At 38.3% G+C, this 22,478-nt stretch overlaps 1 protein-coding gene across 1 annotated transcript in view; it reads left to right on the top strand.

The window, feature by feature from the left end:
- LOC122806714 (beta-galactoside alpha-2,6-sialyltransferase 1-like) overlaps positions 1–22,478 on the top strand; it is a 502,160-nt gene that overhangs the window by 250,282 nt on the left and 229,400 nt on the right. Inside the window, exons 2-3 of the mRNA XM_044077356.1 lie at positions 2,984–3,738; positions 12,154–12,251. Of these exons, the coding sequence (XP_043933291.1) occupies positions 2,984–3,738; positions 12,154–12,251 (853 nt within the window). The remainder of the gene's footprint in view (positions 1–2,983; positions 3,739–12,153; positions 12,252–22,478) is intronic.

Here is a 22,478-nt window from a genome sequence, read left to right as displayed (position 1 = left end):
ACAAAATGACTATTGCTGGAACAAATTATGGTACTGTAATATATCTGCTTTGTAGGCACTACATTTTATATATTTTACTAACGTTCGCTGTGATTTGTAGCTAAAGAATGGTTCTGTGTATAATGTCTTGCATGACTGCTTACAATTTTCTGTTTTGCTGATGTCTGTGGGGGTCTATATTAGAAGACTGAATGTTTAGGTGATCGAACACCTAATCATCGATCTAGTAATATCGAACCGCACAATGTCGAATGCCCCAGGGAAACACGTCCCTCAGCCACAACACGAAAAACATTACTTTACATCTAAATTAAATGGGGGGCTTCCCCCCAATACCCCCTGATGTGGGGGGCTGTGCCACACCCCCAACTAAATATACCAACTCGGAGATCGCTCAACAGTAGGGAAATAGCAAAATCCGGCGAACGGCCAAGGGAAATCTTTCTGACTTGCTGTTGTACTTTCTACACATGGGGCACTGATGTCAGGGACTGCACCTTAATGTGCAGATATTGTCCCACTCACATATCACATTGCATGTCCCTCTCAAACAATGTGTGAGTGTGTGTGCGTGTGTGTGTGTGTGTGTGTGTGTGTGTGTGTGTGTGTGTGTGTGTGTGTGTGTGTGTGTCACATATCCATAGGTCTTGGTGGTGGCAGTAGTACCACAGTGATGTAATACGCAAAATGTCCCTTTCATACAATGTGCCACATATCCACAGGTCTTGGTGGTGGTAGTCCCACAGTGACATAACACACATCATTTCCCTTTCATACAATGTGTCACATACCTAAAGGTATTTGTTAAAGCATTGCCACATTGACATAATAAAAAGCATGTCCCTTTTATAGAATGTAGACCATATCAATAGGTTTTGGTGTTGCTCGCATTACACTCACATAATGTATAGCATGTTCTTCTCATACAGCATTTCACATACACATAGATCTTGGTAATAGTACTACACTCACATAACACACAGCATATTACTCTCATATGATGTGTCAAACATCCTTAGGTTTAGGTGATGTCAGTGCCACATTACATGCATAAATGTCACTCTCATATGATGTGTCACATATCCATAGGTTTTGGCGATGGCAGTGCCACATTACATAACGCACAACATGCCACTCTCATACAATGTTTCACATATCCATAGAGTTTGGTAATGTTAGTGCCAAAATTACATAATACGCAGTGTCACTCTCATACAATTTGTTACATATTCACAGGTTTTGGTGAAGGCAGTGTTATGCTCACATAACACACAGTATTCCCTCTTGTAAAGTATATTACATCCAAAGTCGTTCGCTGCTCTGAGTGAAATAATTCACTTGTTCTTAATTTCTTTACAACAAACTTTTTTTATTATTAGATAAAAACACATAAATGAATGTAAGGTTAAGCACTTTCATCTACATCAAAGTAGACTTCTTCAGAACACTTCCATTTAGTAAATGCTAGATTTTATAGATAATACTAACCAATCCTAAACTTCAGACTTTAAGCATCAGTAAAACAATTACAAATTTAAAGTGCTCAGTGCTCACATAATTACATTCCAATTAGTACTCATTGCATCTAGTAAGCCCTACAGCCTAGTATACCATAAAACAGTCCTGCCCTATTACTACATAATATAAGCATTATTGACTGCATAAATCTACAAGTAGAACTTCATCATCATCTTAATAGATGCCTAATAAAACCTAAATATAAATGCTGTTAAAATACATTTAAAAATGACCATATTTAAGATAACCAGTCGGTAATGTATTAAATCAAATTGAATAGGGAAAGCTATATACACTTCAATGTAATTATGTGAGCACTGAGCACTTTAAATTTGTAATTGTTTTATTGATGCTTAAGGTCTGAAGTTTAGGATTGGTTAGTATTATCTATAAAATCTAGCATTTACTAAATGGAAGTGTTCTGAAGAAGTCTGCTATGATGTAGATGAAAGCGCTTAACCTTACATTCATTTATGTGTTTTTATCTAATAATAAAAACGTTTGTTGTAAAGAAATTAAGAACAAGTGAATTCTTTCACTCAGAGCAGCGAACGACTTTGGATGTAATTTGTTTTTCTTGTACAGTATGACAATGTTGCCATAGATTCTGGTGATGGTAGTGCTGGGGCTACATATCAATGCTCTGGTTATTCTAGGAGAATTAGAATATTCTGTGCATTCCTCCCTCTTCAAAATAATCAAGGCTGCTACATGCAGCTTGTGATGTAATGGAATCATGCCTAAGGAAGGGGACTGTCTCTCTCTCATTCTCTTCTTGCATGTCTTGCCCCTGTGGTGTAGCTGGAGCATTCTGAATGCCACGTACGGAGCACCTGTTGGCAGGTGACACTGTTATACTTACAGCTACAAGCCCCCTGCACTGCTCAGACAAAGAACCTTTCTGTCTCATTCAGTGCATTGTGGAGTGAACTTTACAAAAATTCAAATTGCTTCATTGTGGCTTAATTTGGGTTCCCTCTTTAACATGGTTTGCCTGCATTCTAGTAAATCACAGTACCCCAACCCTCTAAGATTGTGTAACATTTCCTTGAGGTTTGTAGCGTAATAGGTTTTTATTTTTATATTTCACTGTCAATGTGTTGCTCTTATTTATGTTTTTTTTTAAATTGCGTCTTCTAAGAGACCATGGAAGCTGCTCCTCAGAAAAAAGAAACAGGCTACGAATTGCATGGTGAAGGTCAGAGTAGAGCAGAAATGCTACCTGCATACTGCATGATTTTAAGCAAGTCTTTTCATAATGCAAAAGTCCAGGATCTTTCTTGAAAGCAGTTAACAAAGATTAAATAATTGGGTGGGGGTGACATAAGTGATTCACTGTAATGGGCAGAGGAGCTGATTAGACAATTGCAAAGCATTAATGCATTTAACTTAGTAACATATTTTAATAACCTTGTGGATAATTAATTAGTTAGATAATCACCTATAGTTATCTGTTGTTTTAAAGGTCACATAGAAAAGCTATGTTCACTTCTGTTATTGGGCAACATCTGGAACACAGGAAGATAAAGCTACCAGTTTTTCGAAAAAGGAAATCCAGTTGTGTCTACCTTGCCTTCATTAGTCTCTGCATCGTGGTCTTTTACATGATCTGTGTTCAAGACAATATGGTGTTGCAGGAAGCTACATCAGTGGCAAAAACAAGGGGACTGGTGAGACTGCAAGGCTCAAGGAACATAAGTGCTCCCCTTTGGAAAGCTCCAAAGATGAACAAAGCTGGAATGATTACAAATGCCAGTGACAGATCAGGCACAGTGACACGCCATGGCCATTCTTTCACATCTATTCCTGGTTTTATTAAAGCACTTTATAGTGTGTTATTTGAAAAGAAGACTACTTTTGCAGGAAACTATGACATGCGGAAATCACGATGGAAAGTGTGGAATGAGGACATGTCCCCAAAACTGCTGAACAGCAGACTTCAGAAGGTTTTCAAACAGTACAGGTCCAAGAATAAATATAATGTTACCTTCATGAGGACTAGGAACCTCAGAAAGCTTAATGGGAATGAACTACTTTGTTTGTTGAAGCAACAAGTTAGTGTTCGGATGATCAAATCCAAAGACTGGCCACTTCCTACAGTAGATTGGCTGAAGTATCTACCATCAAAGAATTTGTCAGAGACATTGGGAAAGCCAAAAACATGTGCAGTGGTTTCATCAGCTGGGTCTCTGCTTCATTCACACCTTGGAAAAGAAATAGGTAAGCATAACTGAGTTGCTAAAACAACATGGAAAATGTGCACACTAAACAATACTTACTTTTTTATTTATTATGCTTTTATGTTGTGATGTTTATGCTTTACTATGTCACTTTATTTGTCATCAGCCCCCCAATTACAAGTTATTTTGAAGCTATTACACTATAACTCTGTTTTTCATGTACTCTCCCAGCCCTGAACTACATACTAGCATGTAACAGCTTATAAACAATGACAGTATAAGTGAAGATGCATCTTTTTCAATTAGTTTCCTCCACATGACGTACATGAATACAACAAGCAGGTTTGCTCTTGTCATGGAGGTATAGCACGTAACAGTGAGTTGTCCTGGCCTTTGAAGTCACAGTCTCATTGGCTCATGGGAGTTACTGAACTCCTCGTCTCAGGCCTAACAGATAAAGTGAAATGATCCCTGGGGTATTTTTGGCTATTTATATAATCACATCTGCCTCAACAAACATAATGAGTTTTGCTTTCTAAATTGATTAATGTCAATTTTGATGACCAATGTGTTGTGATGAGCTAAAGCCATTTTCATTGGACACCATTAGAAAAAATCCAAATACAGTGGAGTTAGATTTTTTCATACATACACATACACACAGCACATGCACACAAACACACATATGGAAACACACACACACACACACACACACACACACACACACACACACACACACACACACACACACACACACGCGTAAATAGTTATACACAGAGCAGATCAATGCAGTGGAGATTACAGGTTTTCTGTTTGTTTATACAAGTTTGTCACATGACATGTAAAACAAAGCAATTCAGCATATAGTATAGTATAATTAAGCTTCAAGAATCACTGAATACTTAAATACTTATGCTGAAACGAGCAGGTGTACATATATATATATATATATATATATATATATATATATATATATATATATATATATATATATTTTTTTTTTTTTTTTTTTTTTTTTTTACTGTTTGTCACTGGAGCCGATATCTCTAAATTAAACAGTCCTATAAAATTTTTCTATGACAAAAGTGAAGTAGCAGAGATAACACTATTTTTTACCATATTCATCAGTACCATTCTGTACCTCAGGTGCTAAAGTTACTGAAAGTAATGAAAGAAAATATAATCCTCTTAGCAGTTAAAATGTACTTATGTGTGTTGGGGGCAAGAACACTTATGAGCTTTTAAGTATAATTTATTTGTAATCCAAACATCTTACCATTTGTTACATCTGCTTTCAGTGTCACAGTGGGTTGAAATCTATATCAGCAGGCAGTGGGTAGAAGGCAGCACCCATTCCCAGATGGGAGGCCAGTCTGCTACAGCTGATTCCCAGTTAGCTCAAGTGGCATCTTGGGCAGTTCCCAAGCTGGCACCCCCTGAACCTGAAGTTGAGGACCAAAAACGAGAAAAAGTAAAATAAAAATGGACTCTGGACTGTAGAAAAGAGCTTATGCAAGATCCTTGCTACAGTTACTAACACATAAAGCTACTAAATATGTTAATGTAAGAAGACTTTAGGGGGAGGAGTTGTCATAATAGTGAAGGACTTTACCCAACACATACAAGGCACAGAGCTTGATTCTGACATTGGGTTATTGGTTAGGCTTGTAATAGTTTACAGACGGATAGCCTAAAATTTACCTATGGACTTATGGCTTCTTAAATGAATCCCAGTACTGCATCTAAATCCTATGAGCAACTGCAGATTATTCATAGGAGGTTACTAGACTCGTGGCTCTAGAGCCTTTACAAGCCTAGCCATGTTAATCCCAATTTGTTCTTTTTTGGGTAGTTCACAGAATGAATTTATGAACAGAGTGGGTCTGTGATCAACACTGGCTACCCCTGTCCATAAGGGACATGAGTACAACCCCAGGGGCGAGTTTGTGGTATCCCATCCAGTTATCTAGGCTGTATTTGAATAGGTCCAGTGAGGAGCTTTATTTTACGTGAATAGGGAGTCTATTCCAGATAATCATCAGTCTCTGGGAGACATATCTGTCTCTCCAGCATGATTTGTTAATGTCACAAGTTAGGTTGAGATCCCTAGAGTGAGTGACTCTTGAGGAATTTGACTTGCAGATGTGCAGCATTTCCATTAGGACAGGGTTGGAGATTGCCCTACAGGCCAGGCACAAGTCACCTCTCAGCAGCTTATAAGATACAGAGTAAAGTGACAGGGCTTTCAGCCTGTCCATGTAGGTCATGGTTTGGTCTGGTTGGATTGTGCCCCCTAACTACTTACCCAGGGTCAGCCCTCCCATTTACCACATCCTAGTTAATATCTCTGTATCGCAGGACACACACACACATACATATGCTCAGATACATGCTGAGAACTAAGTGAATGTTATCAATCCATTTGCTAGTGTGATTTTGGAATGTGGGAAGAACCTTAACTTTTAATCTGAAGCAAAAACTTCCAGAATTTTGGACATAACTAAAGATATTTTCTAGAACTGTCTAGTATTGAAATAACTGCTGTCAACAAATGAAATAACCCCAAACATGCACAACCAGACCAAACCATTTGCTCTTAATGGCATTTTTAAACACATAGGCAGCCTCTCTCTTCCATTGACTGAGTGACCTTCAGAAATGTAGAGCATCTGGAAAGCGAAAGGTTGTATATTGGAAAGGTGGAGACATGGGGCATGAATTGAAGAAGGCAAAGCCAATGTGATGATAACAATAGGGATTTAGTGACTGAAAACTTATTCATCAGGGGATTAAGAGTCTTGACATGGGGAAGGGGGGAGACGCATGAGACCATATTACAATTAAACTGGTCTTGAAGCTCAGAGATAGTAACAGAAAGAAGAAAGTGACAAGGGTGGTCATCAAGGAGGACAGGGAGGGATGGTTGCATGTCATGCTGCACAGAGACACAAAGAAATGGCCAAAGTGGCATCAAGCAGGACACAGAGATACCAGAACAGTGGGCAGAAGGATGCATTTTCATAAATGCTACCCACTGAGAAAAGAAAGGATTAGAGGATTATGGGGTTAAATAACTGTGACAGTGGAAATGATAAGAGGATTTTATTTATTTATGTTTATAGTTTATTTTCTGTGGACACTTGAGACAGTATCCATACTGATTATGGGAAATCTGGCCACGTCATCAGGGAAATTAATCTAGTATTTGTTCCAAAGGGCCATGGGTTCTTTTACATCTGGCTGAACTGCTACCAACTCAGGCAGTTGAATGCCAGTCTAATGTTTCTGCTGAAAACCATCACCACAAGAGCATAGCATCCCACTTATGCTACACTGCAATGTCAGTATTAGAACTGAATCCAAGCACTTGGTGTGGGATTGCAGCCCATAGTTTTCTCATATTACATCATCAAAGGAGAGTATACCACCTTCTCTGCCACGCTAACACTGGATGGGGGTGGTACTGGTAGAGTCCAGTCCTATCCCACTGACAGTCTGTCTCTTAACACAAATGGGACAGCAGTGCTCACAGCTGGGTTAGAAAAGGACTTTTTGGTGCCGAGACAGATGCAGAAAAAGGGAATAGGTATTCAGTCAGTAGAAAGAAGGCAGAAAGGAGAGTCAGAGCGTGCGTGGAAAATATTAGCATGCAATGCAAGCAGTTTGGGGAGGAACATCACAGAGCTGAAAACAGTGATGCTGAAGGGGAAGGTGGACATTGCTGGTATCACAGAAATATGAACCAGTGACCTTAAAGGGTGGGACATGGAGGTACCTGGATATAGGTTACTCTGCAATGACAGACAAATGGGAACAGAGATGTAATAATGATTTATATTAAGGGGGTCATCAAACATGATGCTAGAATTGAGGAACACCACTCCATGAAGATGCTAATGGAATGGACGGGTACAGAACCTAAGATAAATGAACTTTGTAGTTGCCAATACCATGAAGTAATTTAGCTGAAAGACATTTTCAGTGATAATGGAGTCTGGATTTTTTTTCTTCAACTGTTGTGTGATGTAAACCTCATATATATATAACTTTACTTGTGGAGGGGTTTCCAGGTATATGGGGGTCCAGGGAGCATGTCCCACTAAAAAATACTTTGAGGTTCACTAATGCTGGCTTTCAAACAGTTCATTTCATGATATTGTCACTGACTGACATCTACTTCGGTGAGTCAATGTGAATCTTTTTTCACTACCTGGATGGCTGCTTCCTTGCCATTCTTACACAGGATGCCTGTCTTCAGGAGAAAGGCTCTTTGATTGTTCAGTTCTTTCTTATCCCTAACAGTTACAGTTGAGTTTGCAATGTCTCACTTTCTTCTGGTTCAGGTACTAACATTTCTTGTATGTTCTCTTAATGCAAGGATCTGTTAGGCCTTTTTGCCCCAGGACAGGGTGCTGTCTTCCAGAAATGTAGTTTATGTTTTTGTTCCCCCACACAGTGTCAACAGAATCTTGCCTCAGGGCTTGAGGGTTGATGGCAGTTTTAATTTGCGTGGCTTTTCCTGCCAGACTCCATATCAGAATCCTTCAGTGATGACTTCAATGTTTTGACTTTCTTTTTCACCCTATTTGAATCTCCAAGGCATGTCACTTGCATCTGGTGTGGTTGCAGGATACTGTGGACTGGTATCTAGGGAAACTCTACTAACTTTAAACTATTAAGGTGATAATGACCACTGATGCATCCGCCCTCAAGTGTGTGTGTGTGTGTGTGTGTGTGTGGGGGGGCATTACACTGGGAAGATAGTCCAAGGACCATGGATGTCTCCGGAGTCTCACCTTCATAACAACATCCTGGAGATGAGAGCAGTTGTTCTATCACCCCTACCTTTCTAGGATTCTTTACTCACAGTAGTTATCTCTTTTCTTTCAGACAACATTGCTGTACTCTGTAACAACAGCAAAAATGTGACCTCACTCTTATCTTTTCTACTACATGGGCATGCAGGTGGGGCTGTGGTAACCCATTCAGAATGCTTCCTGGTACTGATATGCCTTCCTGGGAAGACAAATTTATTAGTCGACAGATTAGTCCAGTGCCTTCTTTCACCACACACCCACACACACACACACACACACACACACACACACACACACACACACACACACACACACACACACACACACACACACACACACACACACACACACACACACACAATAAGTGTAACATTAGCCTTGTAAATCTTCCACTTTAAGGGCTTTACATTCTATACCCTATTTGCCTCTCCAGTTGACAAAGAGGATCCTGACTTCTTTTCCTTTATTCTGCCTCTAGGAGTTCAGGTGAAGGATGTCCTAGTTCATCCACAGACAATGTCCTTCTTTACAATTTTTCTACCATTTCCTCTCATAATGAAGCTCATTCAGGAAACCAGCACACTCGATATTAGTGTCATTCTCAATTATTCAGTTTGGCTCAGACTTAGTTTCTTCTATTTCTATCCTACCTCATCAGTAATCCACTAAAAAACTGACCTATCAAGAGTGGCAAGAATCACTGAGACATGCATGTCCTGATGCTGACCACCCGGCAGCTCCAGTTCTTATGACAGCCAAGTAACTATTTTTTACAAATAGCAAGATATCTATCATTACATCTGCAAAGTGTGTGTACTCAAAAAACATATATCCCATTTGTTACTGCCAGGAATCCCAATCATCTTATCCATTCCATATTGAGAGTCATAAGGTAGGGAGCAGGTCGTTTTGCTGGTTCTGTGTGATGGCCTATCCTCTCCCATGGGGGATGCACCCCCTCTCCCATGGTGTCTGTTCTGAGCCCTGCTATGTATTATCCACCAAAGGGTAGCACACCTCCACACACTGAATTCCTCTTGGTATATGACGCAGGTGCACTCATTCGGGGGGGGGGGGCTAGTTTTCCCATTGGCGTCAGCCATGTGGCAAGCCAGCACCACCTTCCTCAGCCAGACTGGGAAGCCAGCAGCAGCTGTTCACTGCCATGTTCCCCCACAGGTAATGGAGTAGTTTTTCAAACTCCAGCCACCTGTGATGCATTCCAGGCTTTAGCCCACTCCGCTATGGAGCTGGCATATACTTATCCTGTAAGGCACTCTTCCTAGTCGCTATTAACACTGCTACAATGATTTTATAGCTACTGGCCTAGAGTGACTCTTAAACTAAACCCAGCTTTTATGCCAAGACTGACACTGAGGCTAATTTATACCAATTTATTAAACCACCTATTTTATACCTGCACTATTGCAATAATGGAGAATATTTTGGTCACTGTATGAATGCCCACAGGCAGATTAAATTTTGTTTGTTCAGAACTAAGTCAGTCAGAGCAGCTGATATTCCCCTTGTGTCCTTTTCTAGTTTTTAATAGGAAAAGAAAGCTGCCAAACATGCCCTTTCCAGAAGGTAAATGTACTGCATCACCTTTTGTTATGATAAGCACTGGAAAACTTTACTTGAAATTCCAGGAGCTCAGTCTCCCAGAACACTAGTTATCTCTTTAGCCTTTTTTTTATTATGTGACACCACTAAGGACTATTTACATGTGACGAAATGCATTATTCTCTGAATACAGTTGAAAAGCCCCACTTGATGGATATGTGTCCAAGTCCATGTATTTCTTCAAAGCTATTATTGTTTTTTCGGTTTATCTTCCTATGAAAGTAGTCACCCAGAAGGGTTATCTAGGGCTGTTTTATAGACGTTCCTAAAAATGGACCACTTTGTAACAGATACAAAGGGTATGGACACTTACCATAACAATATATCTGTAAGAAAATGGGCTATCGTCCCTCCTTTCTATGTCTCTCTCTCCAGACTTTTTTGTTTCTCTGATTTCCTTCATTTTTTCTGCCAGCTTCAGAAATAGAGAGAGATACTTGCATTGCGCATAACTGAAAGGAGGAATATGTGAAGGCAGATTGGGAAAGTTTTATCAGCTGAGTATCTTGGCATCTTTGGTATAAGTCGAAGAGATTATGAAAGACAGATGTTCTTCCTACAGATCTGTTATTAAGGTAAATGTCCATAAATTAAATTTTTTCAGCAATGAAATTTATTTTCCAACATTAAGCCAAATTACTAACTTCCTAAAGTCTTATTTTAAGCTAGTCCCTTGTCCCCTTAAGTAGCCCTTTGTTTCATTTACAAAGTGACTGATCCTGTTTGCTAATTTCCATTGTTATAGCAAACACACTGAAGAGTGCAGGTAGATTCCTGTAAAATTTCATTAGTCACAGCCCTTCTGACAGCTATAACTTCCTGAACTGCCACCCACCACATCCATCTAACTTATCTGTCTAATTATACGTACTATATTTAATGCAATGTTTTTGGAATGGTTCACAAAAAAATCTTAGGCTATCTATGAGGGAATGTCTAAGAACATTAAGCTTGCACCTCTACCATGTGATGTGTAACCTCACTGCCAGTCCAAGGAAAGGGATGCACACCTCCCCCACATAAACGCATATCTACACACGTATGCACACAAACGCTCTCAAGTACACACACTTACGCACACACATGCACACGCACACCCACCCACCCCCATTACAGATGCAGATGCACACACATGCACACACATGCCCACACACACACACACACACACACACACACACACACACACACACACACACACACACGTGCCGCACACCCACCTCATTACAGATACAGATACACACAAACATCCTCAAGCGCACACACACACACACACACACACACACACACACACACACACACACACACACACACACACACACACACACACACACACACAAGAACAATATCTGCATGGTGGAGCAGTAGGCAGTGTAGAAGTGGGAGAATGTCCAGAAATCAGTCTATAATTTAGAGTGAATGCAAAAGTAAAAGGCTAAGCTGCTGTATGGATAGTACCTATGGCACAGTACCCCATCTTATCACTTGTGCCATACACAGCTACAGCAGTGCTTGAGCGACTCAGGACCTTTGGTATAAGTCAAAGATATTATGAAAGATAGAAATTCTTACAGATCTGTTATTATAACTGTCCGGGACTTTCACATTTTCAACAATGAAATGTATTATTCCCAGAATAATAACCCTTTAATACCCTGCCAACTAAGTATCCCCTCATATGTGAACCCCCCCCCCCCGGGTAGATGTTGTTGATTTAGACTGCTTTACCATTTTATGCAATATTTTAGGCTCCTTCACAAACACTTTAGCATTGTATAATGGTTCACTCATTAGGGTTTGTTCTTGTCTCCCCCAGCTTAGATGTATCATTTATATTTTTCTTTAGAACTTTGGTTATTCTGAAGTAGGAAACAAGCCTGAAATTATAATCAAAATAATTTCTACACTTTAACTTCAGTTTCTTGTGTGATTAATTTTTGTTTAACAATTGTTGCTTGCATAGTTTTGCATTTCTATGTCCCATAATGAAACTATTCTATTTTTGAAATGAATTATAGATTCCCATGATGCAGTTCTGAGGTTCAATGCCGCTCCAACAGCCAAGTATGAAGCAGATGTTGGCAAAAAGACTACCATCCGACTTGTCAACTCACAGGTAATGCCTCATCTGCAGGACTACAAAGTTCATGTCTCAAGAGTAATATGGCTATAAAAGAAACTAGTCCTACATTTTGAATTGTTACGGATTGCCAAACTAGATTAGTGACTTGTGTAAGTAGCTTTAGGAAAACATAAGGAAAAATTAAATTTCATTAATAGAATAAAATGATATTTAAACACATTCAGCCTTAATTTCAACATTTTTTTTAAATAAGCCTTGCGACTTAGTCATTTCTCTCTGCAGAGATCTAGGCCAGTTTTGCTCAAATGGTGAGACCAGCCTACATAGGAAAGTCTGTTTCATGGGAAGCCAAAGTAAGTCTGAAAATGCCGTGGACTTAAAACATGAACTAGTCGATAATGTTATCACACACAGGATTAGAGTAAATACAAAAACATATTATTCAATAAACATTTTCTTGCAAAGCAATGTACTGAACCTAAATCAGTTATTTCCTTGCTTGCTTGTGTGTGTGTGTGTGTCTGTGAATTTTGTACTCTGTATCATATATTTTTTTGTTATGGGATATGTGAAAGCCTAAATATTCTTTTCTGATATCGGGGGGTGGTGTGGACGTGGATGGACTTTTCTGTGGTTTGTTGAAAGTTCACTATGGCAGACTCTAAGAATCTATATTCCAACAACATGATCATCCTTATCTTTTTGTACTGCTATTGAGATTATAAAAGACACAAATTGGTTAGGGAACGTTTAGATATGTAGAATGATTTCAGTCTACAGAAACTGAACAATTCTGAGTGAAAACCCCATCCTCCAAAGATTCATCTATCCATTGTGTGTGTCAAAGTTTGTCATGTATTGGGGTTGCTCTTGTGCCCCCAATAACTGTTTATTGCTAAATCTGAGGTCAAACCTTCATTGCTGCAAGGCACATAATGTTGTATGCGTTATGAATGGTAGTGTGGCTTCTCCTTACTGAAAACCATATTTCACTGTGCCCAAAAAAAAAAAAAAAAAACAATTTAGTGCCAGCCATAGTACTGCACTCACACCCACAGCCCTGCCGCCATGTACAGATTTATGATTGGCATTGGTTGTGATATCATATCTATGTCTGATACAGGGCTTAGGAGGCTGCTGCCTGTCATGGGTGGGCAGTATATGCAGGCATCAGATCAAGTTTCAACAGCAACATCGTATGCTCACATCGATCTTCTTAAACAGTTTGGGCTATAACTAGGTGTACTATGTAATGTCTGCAAGCCACTGGTTTCCAGAAAATGCAAATAGAAGACTTGTTGTCCACAAAATGTCCCACTTCCTAACAAACCCAACCTTTCAGTTCAAATCATCCTTTCTTTTCTTTTACAGCACTTTTTTTATTGGAATTATGATCTTTCATGGAGAAGGTGTTTCCATATCCCTGTAATCCTTGGGATTATTGTACTCCTCATAGGGTTACCCTCAACAAAATGGTTTAAGAAGAGAAACCAGACAAACAGCAATCCAAAAAAATGTTTACTCCCATGACTGAGATTCATTTGAAGAGTCTGAGAGGCTTGCCTGGTACAGGGATATCAGAACCAATCCTTATAGCCAGACCTGCACGAGGTGCTCATTGGCAAGTGTCTCGTGGCTGGGTGACCTATGTAGCCCAAAAAAGCTAATTCCAGCCACCATGTAGATTCAACAACCATGAGACAGAGGGTGGGATTCAAGGCCATTGCAAGCCATGTGGGAAGCAGAAGCAGGTCAGGTTAAGATGGACTAGACCTTGGCACTAGAAACTGCCTTATGGGACACGGAATGTCATCTCACTGCCAGAGAAGAAGATGATACTTGTGTGAGAGGTTGAAAGCACTGGCTAAACATAGTTGGCTTTACCTCTACACACAGTGTTGGTTCCAGAAACAGACTTCTTAATTGTGAGAGGGTCTCTCTGCTGTTCTGGAGTTGTCCCTCAGAAGAGGGCCTGTGCTGAGTATGGAAACATGCACAAACCATTAACTGGTTGCTGTGCTGTTGGAATGAACACTGGTGGATGAAAGTGTCACCTCAATTTGAGTAAAAGCTGCAGAAAGAAAAACATTGAGTGTTTCAGAGATTCTTGGAGACAATAGGGATGTCGCTGGATAGGGTAACACTTAATTGATTCTGAAATCCTACTGGGTAACTTTAATGCATGTATGGGGAATGATGAAGACACCTGGAGGCACATTAATGGGAGCCGCATCTTGGATGATGTGAAATTAAGCAATGAATTGTTATTGGGTTTCTGTGCTAGTTATGGTTTGTCCTTAACAAACCCTGTGTTCAAACACAAGGTTGTTTATAACTGTAACTTATACCAGAGCACCTTGTGCCAAGGTTCACTGACTGACTTTGCACTTGTGTCTTAAAGACCTGAGCCATGTGTTCTGAATATTCAGAACAAGAAAGGTACTGAGCTGTTAAATGGTTGCTACTTGGTGGTGAGTTGGGACAGACAGACAAGATATCACTTTGACAGACAAGGAAACCCATACATCTAGAGACAGTGTCCTGAGAATGCATGGCAGACCCACTTGTGTGAGGGAAATATTCAATTACCATAAACTCAGGGACATGGACTTTGAATGGGAGCAGTTCCTGACCTCAGTAGATGAGGTGGTATAAAGCAGCTGTGGTTGAATAGTGATTGGTGCTCGGCAAGGAGATGACCCTATAACCTGCTGGTGAATACCAGTAGTGAAGGAAGCAAGCAAGTTGAAGAAAAATTGCCCTGCATACAATGTTGGTTGGTGGGGCTCCAGACTAGGCCAGCAGATAATGATAGACACAGAAGACTGAAGCTGTGGCAGTCACTGAAGCAAAGGCCTAATGTGTGACAGGAGAGTGACTTTTCAATAACCTCAAAGATGTTCAGACAGATATCTAGCAACTCAGGATGGGTGGGTGGAGCATCATCCAGGCTGTTGTGAGCAAAGGCAGAGAAATGCTGACCTCGGCTTATGACACTAATGGAAGGAATAAGGAAGGAAGAAGGAGCACTTTGGGGGATTTCTTAACCAAGTGCACATGCCTTCCTCTTAAGAAGGAAGTATCACAAGCAACTGATGAGACTGAGTTCATTTCTGTTGAAGAGTTCACTGCTGTGATTTAATGTCTCTGGAGTGGCAAGGCTGAGGAAGTGATTGAGGTCCATCTGGGAATGCCAAAGACACTGTGTATTGTTACAGCATTATGTCAAAAGGGGGGGCAGGATGGAGCTTTCTACTTCTAGAGGGATCATATCTCCTGTCATCATGGGAAAGTCTTTGCCAGGGTGCTGGACATTCTATTTATTGTCCAAGCCTCTAACTTGGGAGGATCAATGTAGATTCTTTTTTAGCTGTAGAACAGCTGATCAAATTTTTGCTCTTGCACTGATTTTGGAGAGGTCATGTAACTTAACCAATCTTGTCCATATCTGTTTTTTGGGCTCAGAGAAGGCATATGAGTATACTGCCTACAATGTCTTGAAGGAGATATTACAACAGTATAGGATTCTGGAACCACTATTATGTACCATTCGTTCACGGTATTTGTAGAATGAGAGTTGTATCCAGAGTCACACATTTACTAAAATAAGTTGTGATTTTGGTGGACAGGATAATAAGTTGTAGCTAAGGTTTGCAGTGTATCTAGCTTACGGGCATGGAGTTTCATCTTTGTTGTTTGCAGATGATGTTGTCCTCTTGTCCTCAGTTGACTGTGACCTCTGGAGCACTTGCAACAGTCTGCTGCTAAGTATGAAGCAATTAAGATGAAAATTATTGGCTCCAAACCAAAAGTTGTATTTCTTTTTGGAAGAGATTGGTTGTTTCTCAGCAACCAAGGAGGAACTACCTACTGCAAGTCAAGGAGTTTAAGTATCTTGTGGTCTTGTTCACAACTGTAGGTAGAGGGAAATTGGGAGAGTGACCAGAGTATGGACGCAGTAACAGCAGTAATGCAGACCTAATAATGGACCATAGGGTGAAGCATGAACTGAGTCTTGGGGGAAAAAACTCTGAACTTACTGGTCAGTCTATGTCCTCATTCTGACCTATGGGCATGAGCTTTGAGTAGTGACCAAGTGACAGAACTGAGATTTCTTCAGAGGGTTGATGTTTCCACTCTCTATGTCAAAATGAGAATCTCAGCAATCTGGGAACATCTAAGTACAGCTGTTGTCCCTTCACATTGACAGGATAATATATAATTATTAATCATGGGATGGGTAAGACCATTCTATAAACAAATGGGTTAGGTTAATTTGAGTACATAAAGGGAAACTGGTAGGCTTAAAATGGCCTGCAAAGGCAGCTAGTCTAATACATACCTACAAATCTATGAACCTATGAACTAGCTGTTTCTTGCTGGATGTGTACCAGCCACTGCCTGTTAAAGACAGGCCTCAGAACAGACCCAAGGCATTTTAAAGTGTAATTGGTTAAATGTCTGCTTCATTAATATATTCACCATGTGTATAAATTGTGGCTTGTTAAATTGTATTAACAATTATTAAATGCAAACCATTCCCTTCATGATTATTTTAACATCCTTCAGGCTTTAATGTGTACATATTGCTCAGAATATTTAATTAGTTAGTTAGTCTAAGTATGTATTTTTATTTTTATTTATTCTTTGTTGACTGGGTTAGTCCCACTAGGCTAGTGGCCTCTTTTCAGAGGAGGTCTGAGATGGCATTTATATTCCTAGAGGAAATTTGGCCAGGGCATCAAAGAACTTCCCCTACTCTTTTTGTGTACAGGGATGTGTTTCATTGTGACACTTCTGGTCTGAACGAGGAGGCAGATCGGCAAAGCAGGAAGATAGTTTAGTTAATATGGAGGGAGGAAAAGAGTATGAGAATGAATTATCGATTCTGGTGCAGTTATTTGAACAGCAGAGATGGTTAATGAAGCGACAGATGTAGGGGAAATTGAATCAATATTTTCAAGAGATGAGATAGTGAAGGTGTTAGAAAAGGCAGTCGAGCCTTTTCAGGGGCAGACTAAGGAGGAAGAGAATGAGGTAGAATCAACAATGGTGGATTAGGAAGAGTGGTTTCAATGAAACATCTATGAGGAAGAGGTAACGACACAAGAATGTGTTGTTACAACTCTCCAGTCGGGAGTTTTGCAAGATGATTTATTGATGGATATGGTTTATATGAGTGAATCAGAAAATGGCAAAGATGTGTCGTGGGGAGAGCTGATGGAAAAGATCCAGAAGGAAGAAGTGCAGCAGATGAAAGAGACACAGGTTGATAGAAAATCATATGTGGAGATGGTTAAAATCGGGAAGGAAAGTAAAAAAGAAGAGTAAGAAGTGAGTTTAAAGAAAAAGAGATTTTTTTAAGTGCAGATTGAGAAGAAGGAAGATTTGGAGTTAGACAAATGTAATGTTGGAATGAAGTAATTATGACATTAGGAATCAAACTAAACAAGGTATGAGTGTTTGTACATATTAATAGAGAGACTTTTTGTAACATTATTTTTGAGAATGGTTAGATAATGGAAAATGCTTAGCAGAATATGAGAAAAAGAAAGACTGTTCACAGTGGAACTTGTATGTATATAAGCTTTTTTACAGGGAAAACTGAGAAGAAAATTAACATTCAATTCAGGACTAAAGTAGAAAAAGGACATTTATTAAAGTTATGTAAAGATGTATTGAATTTATCCAAAGTCTATGATAATAGAGGTTTATGGACTGGGGTATGGGACTGTAATGTGATTTTGAAACTATAGAATGAAAGCATTGTGCATATTCCAAGTATTATAAATGCTGAAGGTGACAAAGGTATGTTAAAATATTGTGGACAGGCAAAAACATGTTTGTGTGGACAAACTGATCATTTAATTAATAACTGTCCTGAAAGAGGATCATTTAATTAACAACTGTGCTGAAAGAGGATGTTCAACAGGTGGGGAAACAGAACATGATGCAAGGAATTGTGAACTGAAATGTTATAAGTGTAATAAAGTGGGTCATTGGGGGAGAGTGTGAAGAAAAAAAGTAAATGAGGTAGAACTAGAAATGGTAGAGACAGTAATAGAGCAAGGTAAAAAGGATAAAGTTATAGAAAAAGAATTAGAAACAGTGGAAATGCAAAAGGAAACAGTAAATATTGTAGACAGAGAACAAAAACACAAAAAGAAACAGTAAATATTGTGGATAGAGAACAAGTGATACAAAAAGTTAATATAAAGGAAGATTTAAATATGGAAAGAACTGAAGAATTGAGGAAGAAGAGTCAGGGCTGAGTGATAGTGGCGATGTTAAACAGAATATAGTTGCACAAAAAAAGAAATTCTGTTGGTAAAAGGGTACATATGGGAGAGGAAAAGGTAGATTGCAGAGATGGATGAATATATATTATATTAAAGTTAAATTACTTGTAAAGTCTTAGCCTTTAATGTTAATAGTTTGAAAAAGCTAGAGAGAAGAAAAGAATTTTGGAGTGGAGTAGAAGCAGGAATGTGATATTATTATTATTTTAGAAGACATCAGATTCTTATTACAAACAGAAAAATATCAAACAGAAATATGGTGGGGAAAAATGTTATTTGGAATTTTTGGAAGGAGACTTGTTTGGACATTCTTACCTTATATAGACACACAGTAAAAGTGTTAGATGTTACCTTTGTTATAACAGGTAGAACCACAGTTTTTTATGTAAGATGGAGGGATCATATTATTAGAATTATTGATCTTTATGCATATATAACTAAAAAAGAGAATGAAGAATGTTTAGAAACATTATTCAATATGTAGCAATTGATATGGACATTATGGTAGCTGGGGATTTTAACTGCAGTCTGAGACAGCAGAAAAAGAATGTGTATGATGTTAAGTTAGCATGAAACATTTGGAATCAAATGACGTGGACTTACAGAAGAGGAAAAAAGAGGATGGAAATAGACTATTTTCTGGTATCAGAAAGATTATTAATAGTGGAAGAAGGTGTTTTGATGACAGAATGTTTGCATTATATTGCAATTTGGACTGAGATAAAAGGAAATTCTGAATGTATAAAAATAGGGAAGGGTTTAAAAAGAATAAATGAGGTGAAATGAGATGACACAGGAAAAGAGGACAAGATGAAATTGTGGCAAGATCATGTGGAGATGAAAGAGTTCTATAAGGACTGGTCAGAGTGGTGGTTAATTTTTAAACAGAAAAATAAAAATGTTATGTGCTATGGGAACAAGGAAAAGGTACACATGGAGAAGATAAAGTATAAGAAGTTAAATAATGATACTACTGACCGCTTAGAGAGGAATGATGAAAATATTCTTAAGATGAAACAGGAGTTATATGAGATGAATAATAAAAAATAGAGTCTTTATTGTATGAACAAATATATTTTTGCAAGAAAAAAAGAAATTGCGCCATATTTAAGTAAAACAGTTAAAGAGAATAATAGTGTTATGACAGAACTGAATGATATATTAAGACTTTATTTGAAGGACAGAGGACAACAATTATTAAGAAATGGGAAGCGTACTCATTGTCTGATAAAGACAATAACGATTTAGAAAAAATATGATAGAAGAGCAAGAATGGGTTTGAAAGTAGTAAATCTAGATTTGGCTGCAGGACCAGATAGAAGAGAATATAGGATGTATAAGGACATGACATTAGACCAAAAATGGTTTATAAGAGTATTAAATGTATTAAATAAATGGTTGGATAAAGGATTTATGTATAAAGAATTGTGCAGGGGTGTAGTGAGATTTATATGGAAAAAAAGTAATAAAAGACAGTTACAGAATTGGAGACCAATAGCATTAAATAATATGAATTACAATTTTTTTATGAAAATTTTCCAAAAAAGAATGGAAGAGAAAGTGAGTAAAGTTATAAAGTGGTATGTATACGGTATAAAAGAGAAATGGTTCAGGATTTATTCTTGATATTTAGAGAAGCAGTAGATGATATCTTGCACAGAAATGTACATGTAAAATTAATGGGGGATTTAAGTAGAGTTTTTTCATTATTCTGTGTTATGGGATATATTTGAAGTTTATAATATAAGGGAAAATATAAAAATGTTTGTATTACAGCTTATAGGTATAATATAGTCATAGCATTAGTGAAGATAATACAGCTTGAGAAAGGGATTAGACAAGGTTGTTCTTTGACTGGTATATTATTCGTATTAGTGATGAATGTTATATCTATACATATGAACAGAGAGTCATGGAATTGATATGCTGTATTTCAAATGAAGGGATAAAGATGCTGATTCTGCTAACATATGCAGATAATATTATTATTACTAAGGATGAAATAGGCATGATCAGTGTGATAAAATATTTACAGGAAACTACTCAGGTAATATGGTCTTTGATAAATAAAGAAAAAAGTCAAAGATTAGGGTCTGAGGAGATGAGTGGAGAGTAAATTTAATATGACAAAAGTAAAGTCTGTGACATCAATAGGATTTGTTGACAAGACAGATTTGACTTGTATGGTTTTTATTATTACTTTCATGTATTTGTATTTTTTCTATTTGATTCTAATACTAATTATCTAATGGGTGAGTGGATGATGTGACTGAAAGTTAAAGATATTTAATTGTGGTTGTATTGTATGTTTTTTACTCTGAAGAACCCTGTTATGCTATCAGATGAAAGCACTTAGTTTTATATTCAATTTTATTTTGGTTATTCATTGTCTTTCTTTCTTTTTTTTTTTTTTTTGGTTCAGTAGTTACATTTGTTTTTGCAGGGCGGCCACGGTGGTGCAGCGGTTAGCATTGCTGCCTCCCAGCAATCTCTCTCTCTTCGATCTTTGGCTGGGGGCTGTCTGTGCTCTACATACATATCCTCCCTCCTATAATGGGTGAGTGGATGATGTGACTGAAAGTTAAAGATATTTAATTGTGGTTGTATTGTATGTTTTTTACTCTGAAGAACCCTGTTATGCTATCAGATGAAAGCACTTAGTTTTATATTCAATTTTATTTTGGTTATTCATTGTCTTTCTTTCTTTTTTTTTTTTTTTGGTTCAGTAGTTACATTTGTTTTTGCAGGGCGGCCACGGTGGTGCAGCGGTTAGCATTGCTGCCTCCCAGCAAGAGGCTCTCCGGTTCGATCTTTGGCTGGGGTGCCTTCTGTGCGGAGTCTACATATCCTCCCTGTGGTCGCATGGGTTTCCTCCAGGTGCTCCAGTTTCCTCCCACATCCCAAAGACAAGCTGTAGGTAGATTGGACACTCAAAATTGGCCCTAGGCGTGAGTGCGTCTGTGGAAGGTTGGGTGCCGGGGCTGGCAACTCAACACCGTAAAACTCCACTGCCAATCATGAGCGGACAGGTGATCCGCTGTGGCGACCCCTAACCGGGATAAGTCGAAAGAAGAAGTTACTTCTGTTTTTGTGCACGAGGTTCCTAGATTTTGTTTATTTTATATGCTGACAATTTTGGATTTAAAGCAGCAGGTCAAGATCTGGATCTGCAGTGCCTCCTAGATGGTCTGCACATCTTTTTGATTTGAAAACTATACTATTAATGACTACAGCTGCAGATGATAAAGGTGCTTTTAATGTTAAAAACACTGACATGTTTTCAAAGAATTAATAACTATTTCTAAAAAAATTAAGAAGTAACATACAGCATCAGTGGCTTAAGAAAGTGTAGAATGTTGTGGGTATTACTTCACAATGAGATCTTAGGATCATTACAGACCAAACGCAAGCGATTCCGACAAAACCTTTTTAAATCAATGGCTGCAGTGCAGCAGGTAAGTGCATCAAGATTTGTGCAGGTACTTACTGATTTTTTATGAATGAGTTGTTATAAAACAACAAAAATACTTCAGGATTTATGAACTATGACTGTATCTTTTCAGAAACAGAGTAATTATTCCACTCTGCTTGAGACTTTTAGGGAAAAAATTAAGCAGCATTAGAAACTGAGTTACAAGGCAAAAAAAAAAAAACTTAACAAATATAAACGAGATTTACAAGACTATAAATTGAATCATCAGATAACTTGGAGGCTATATATAAAGAGCAGTGCATTTTTCATGAGATACATCATGGAACTTCAGGGAGCAAAAGAAACAACAAAAAAAAGAGAGAGAAAGAAAAAAGTAACTTTTCAAATACAGGGTGATCTTCAATCAAACTGAGTCATCTTATAATCTTACTACAAGTGACTCGTCATCTAATTTGAAACAGATATGAACAATAAAACAACTTCACCAGCTAACAAAATAGGTAATAAGAATTCATCTACCCCTTTAGC

This window comes from Protopterus annectens, chromosome 7.part0 (genome assembly GCF_019279795.1).
Source record: "Protopterus annectens isolate FY-2018-M chromosome 7.part0, PAN1.0, whole genome shotgun sequence".
NCBI classification, from domain to species: Eukaryota; Metazoa; Chordata; order Ceratodontiformes; family Protopteridae; genus Protopterus; species Protopterus annectens.
The sequence above is the reverse complement of the archived record's forward strand: the minus strand, read 5'-3'. Positions and strand labels throughout refer to the sequence as shown.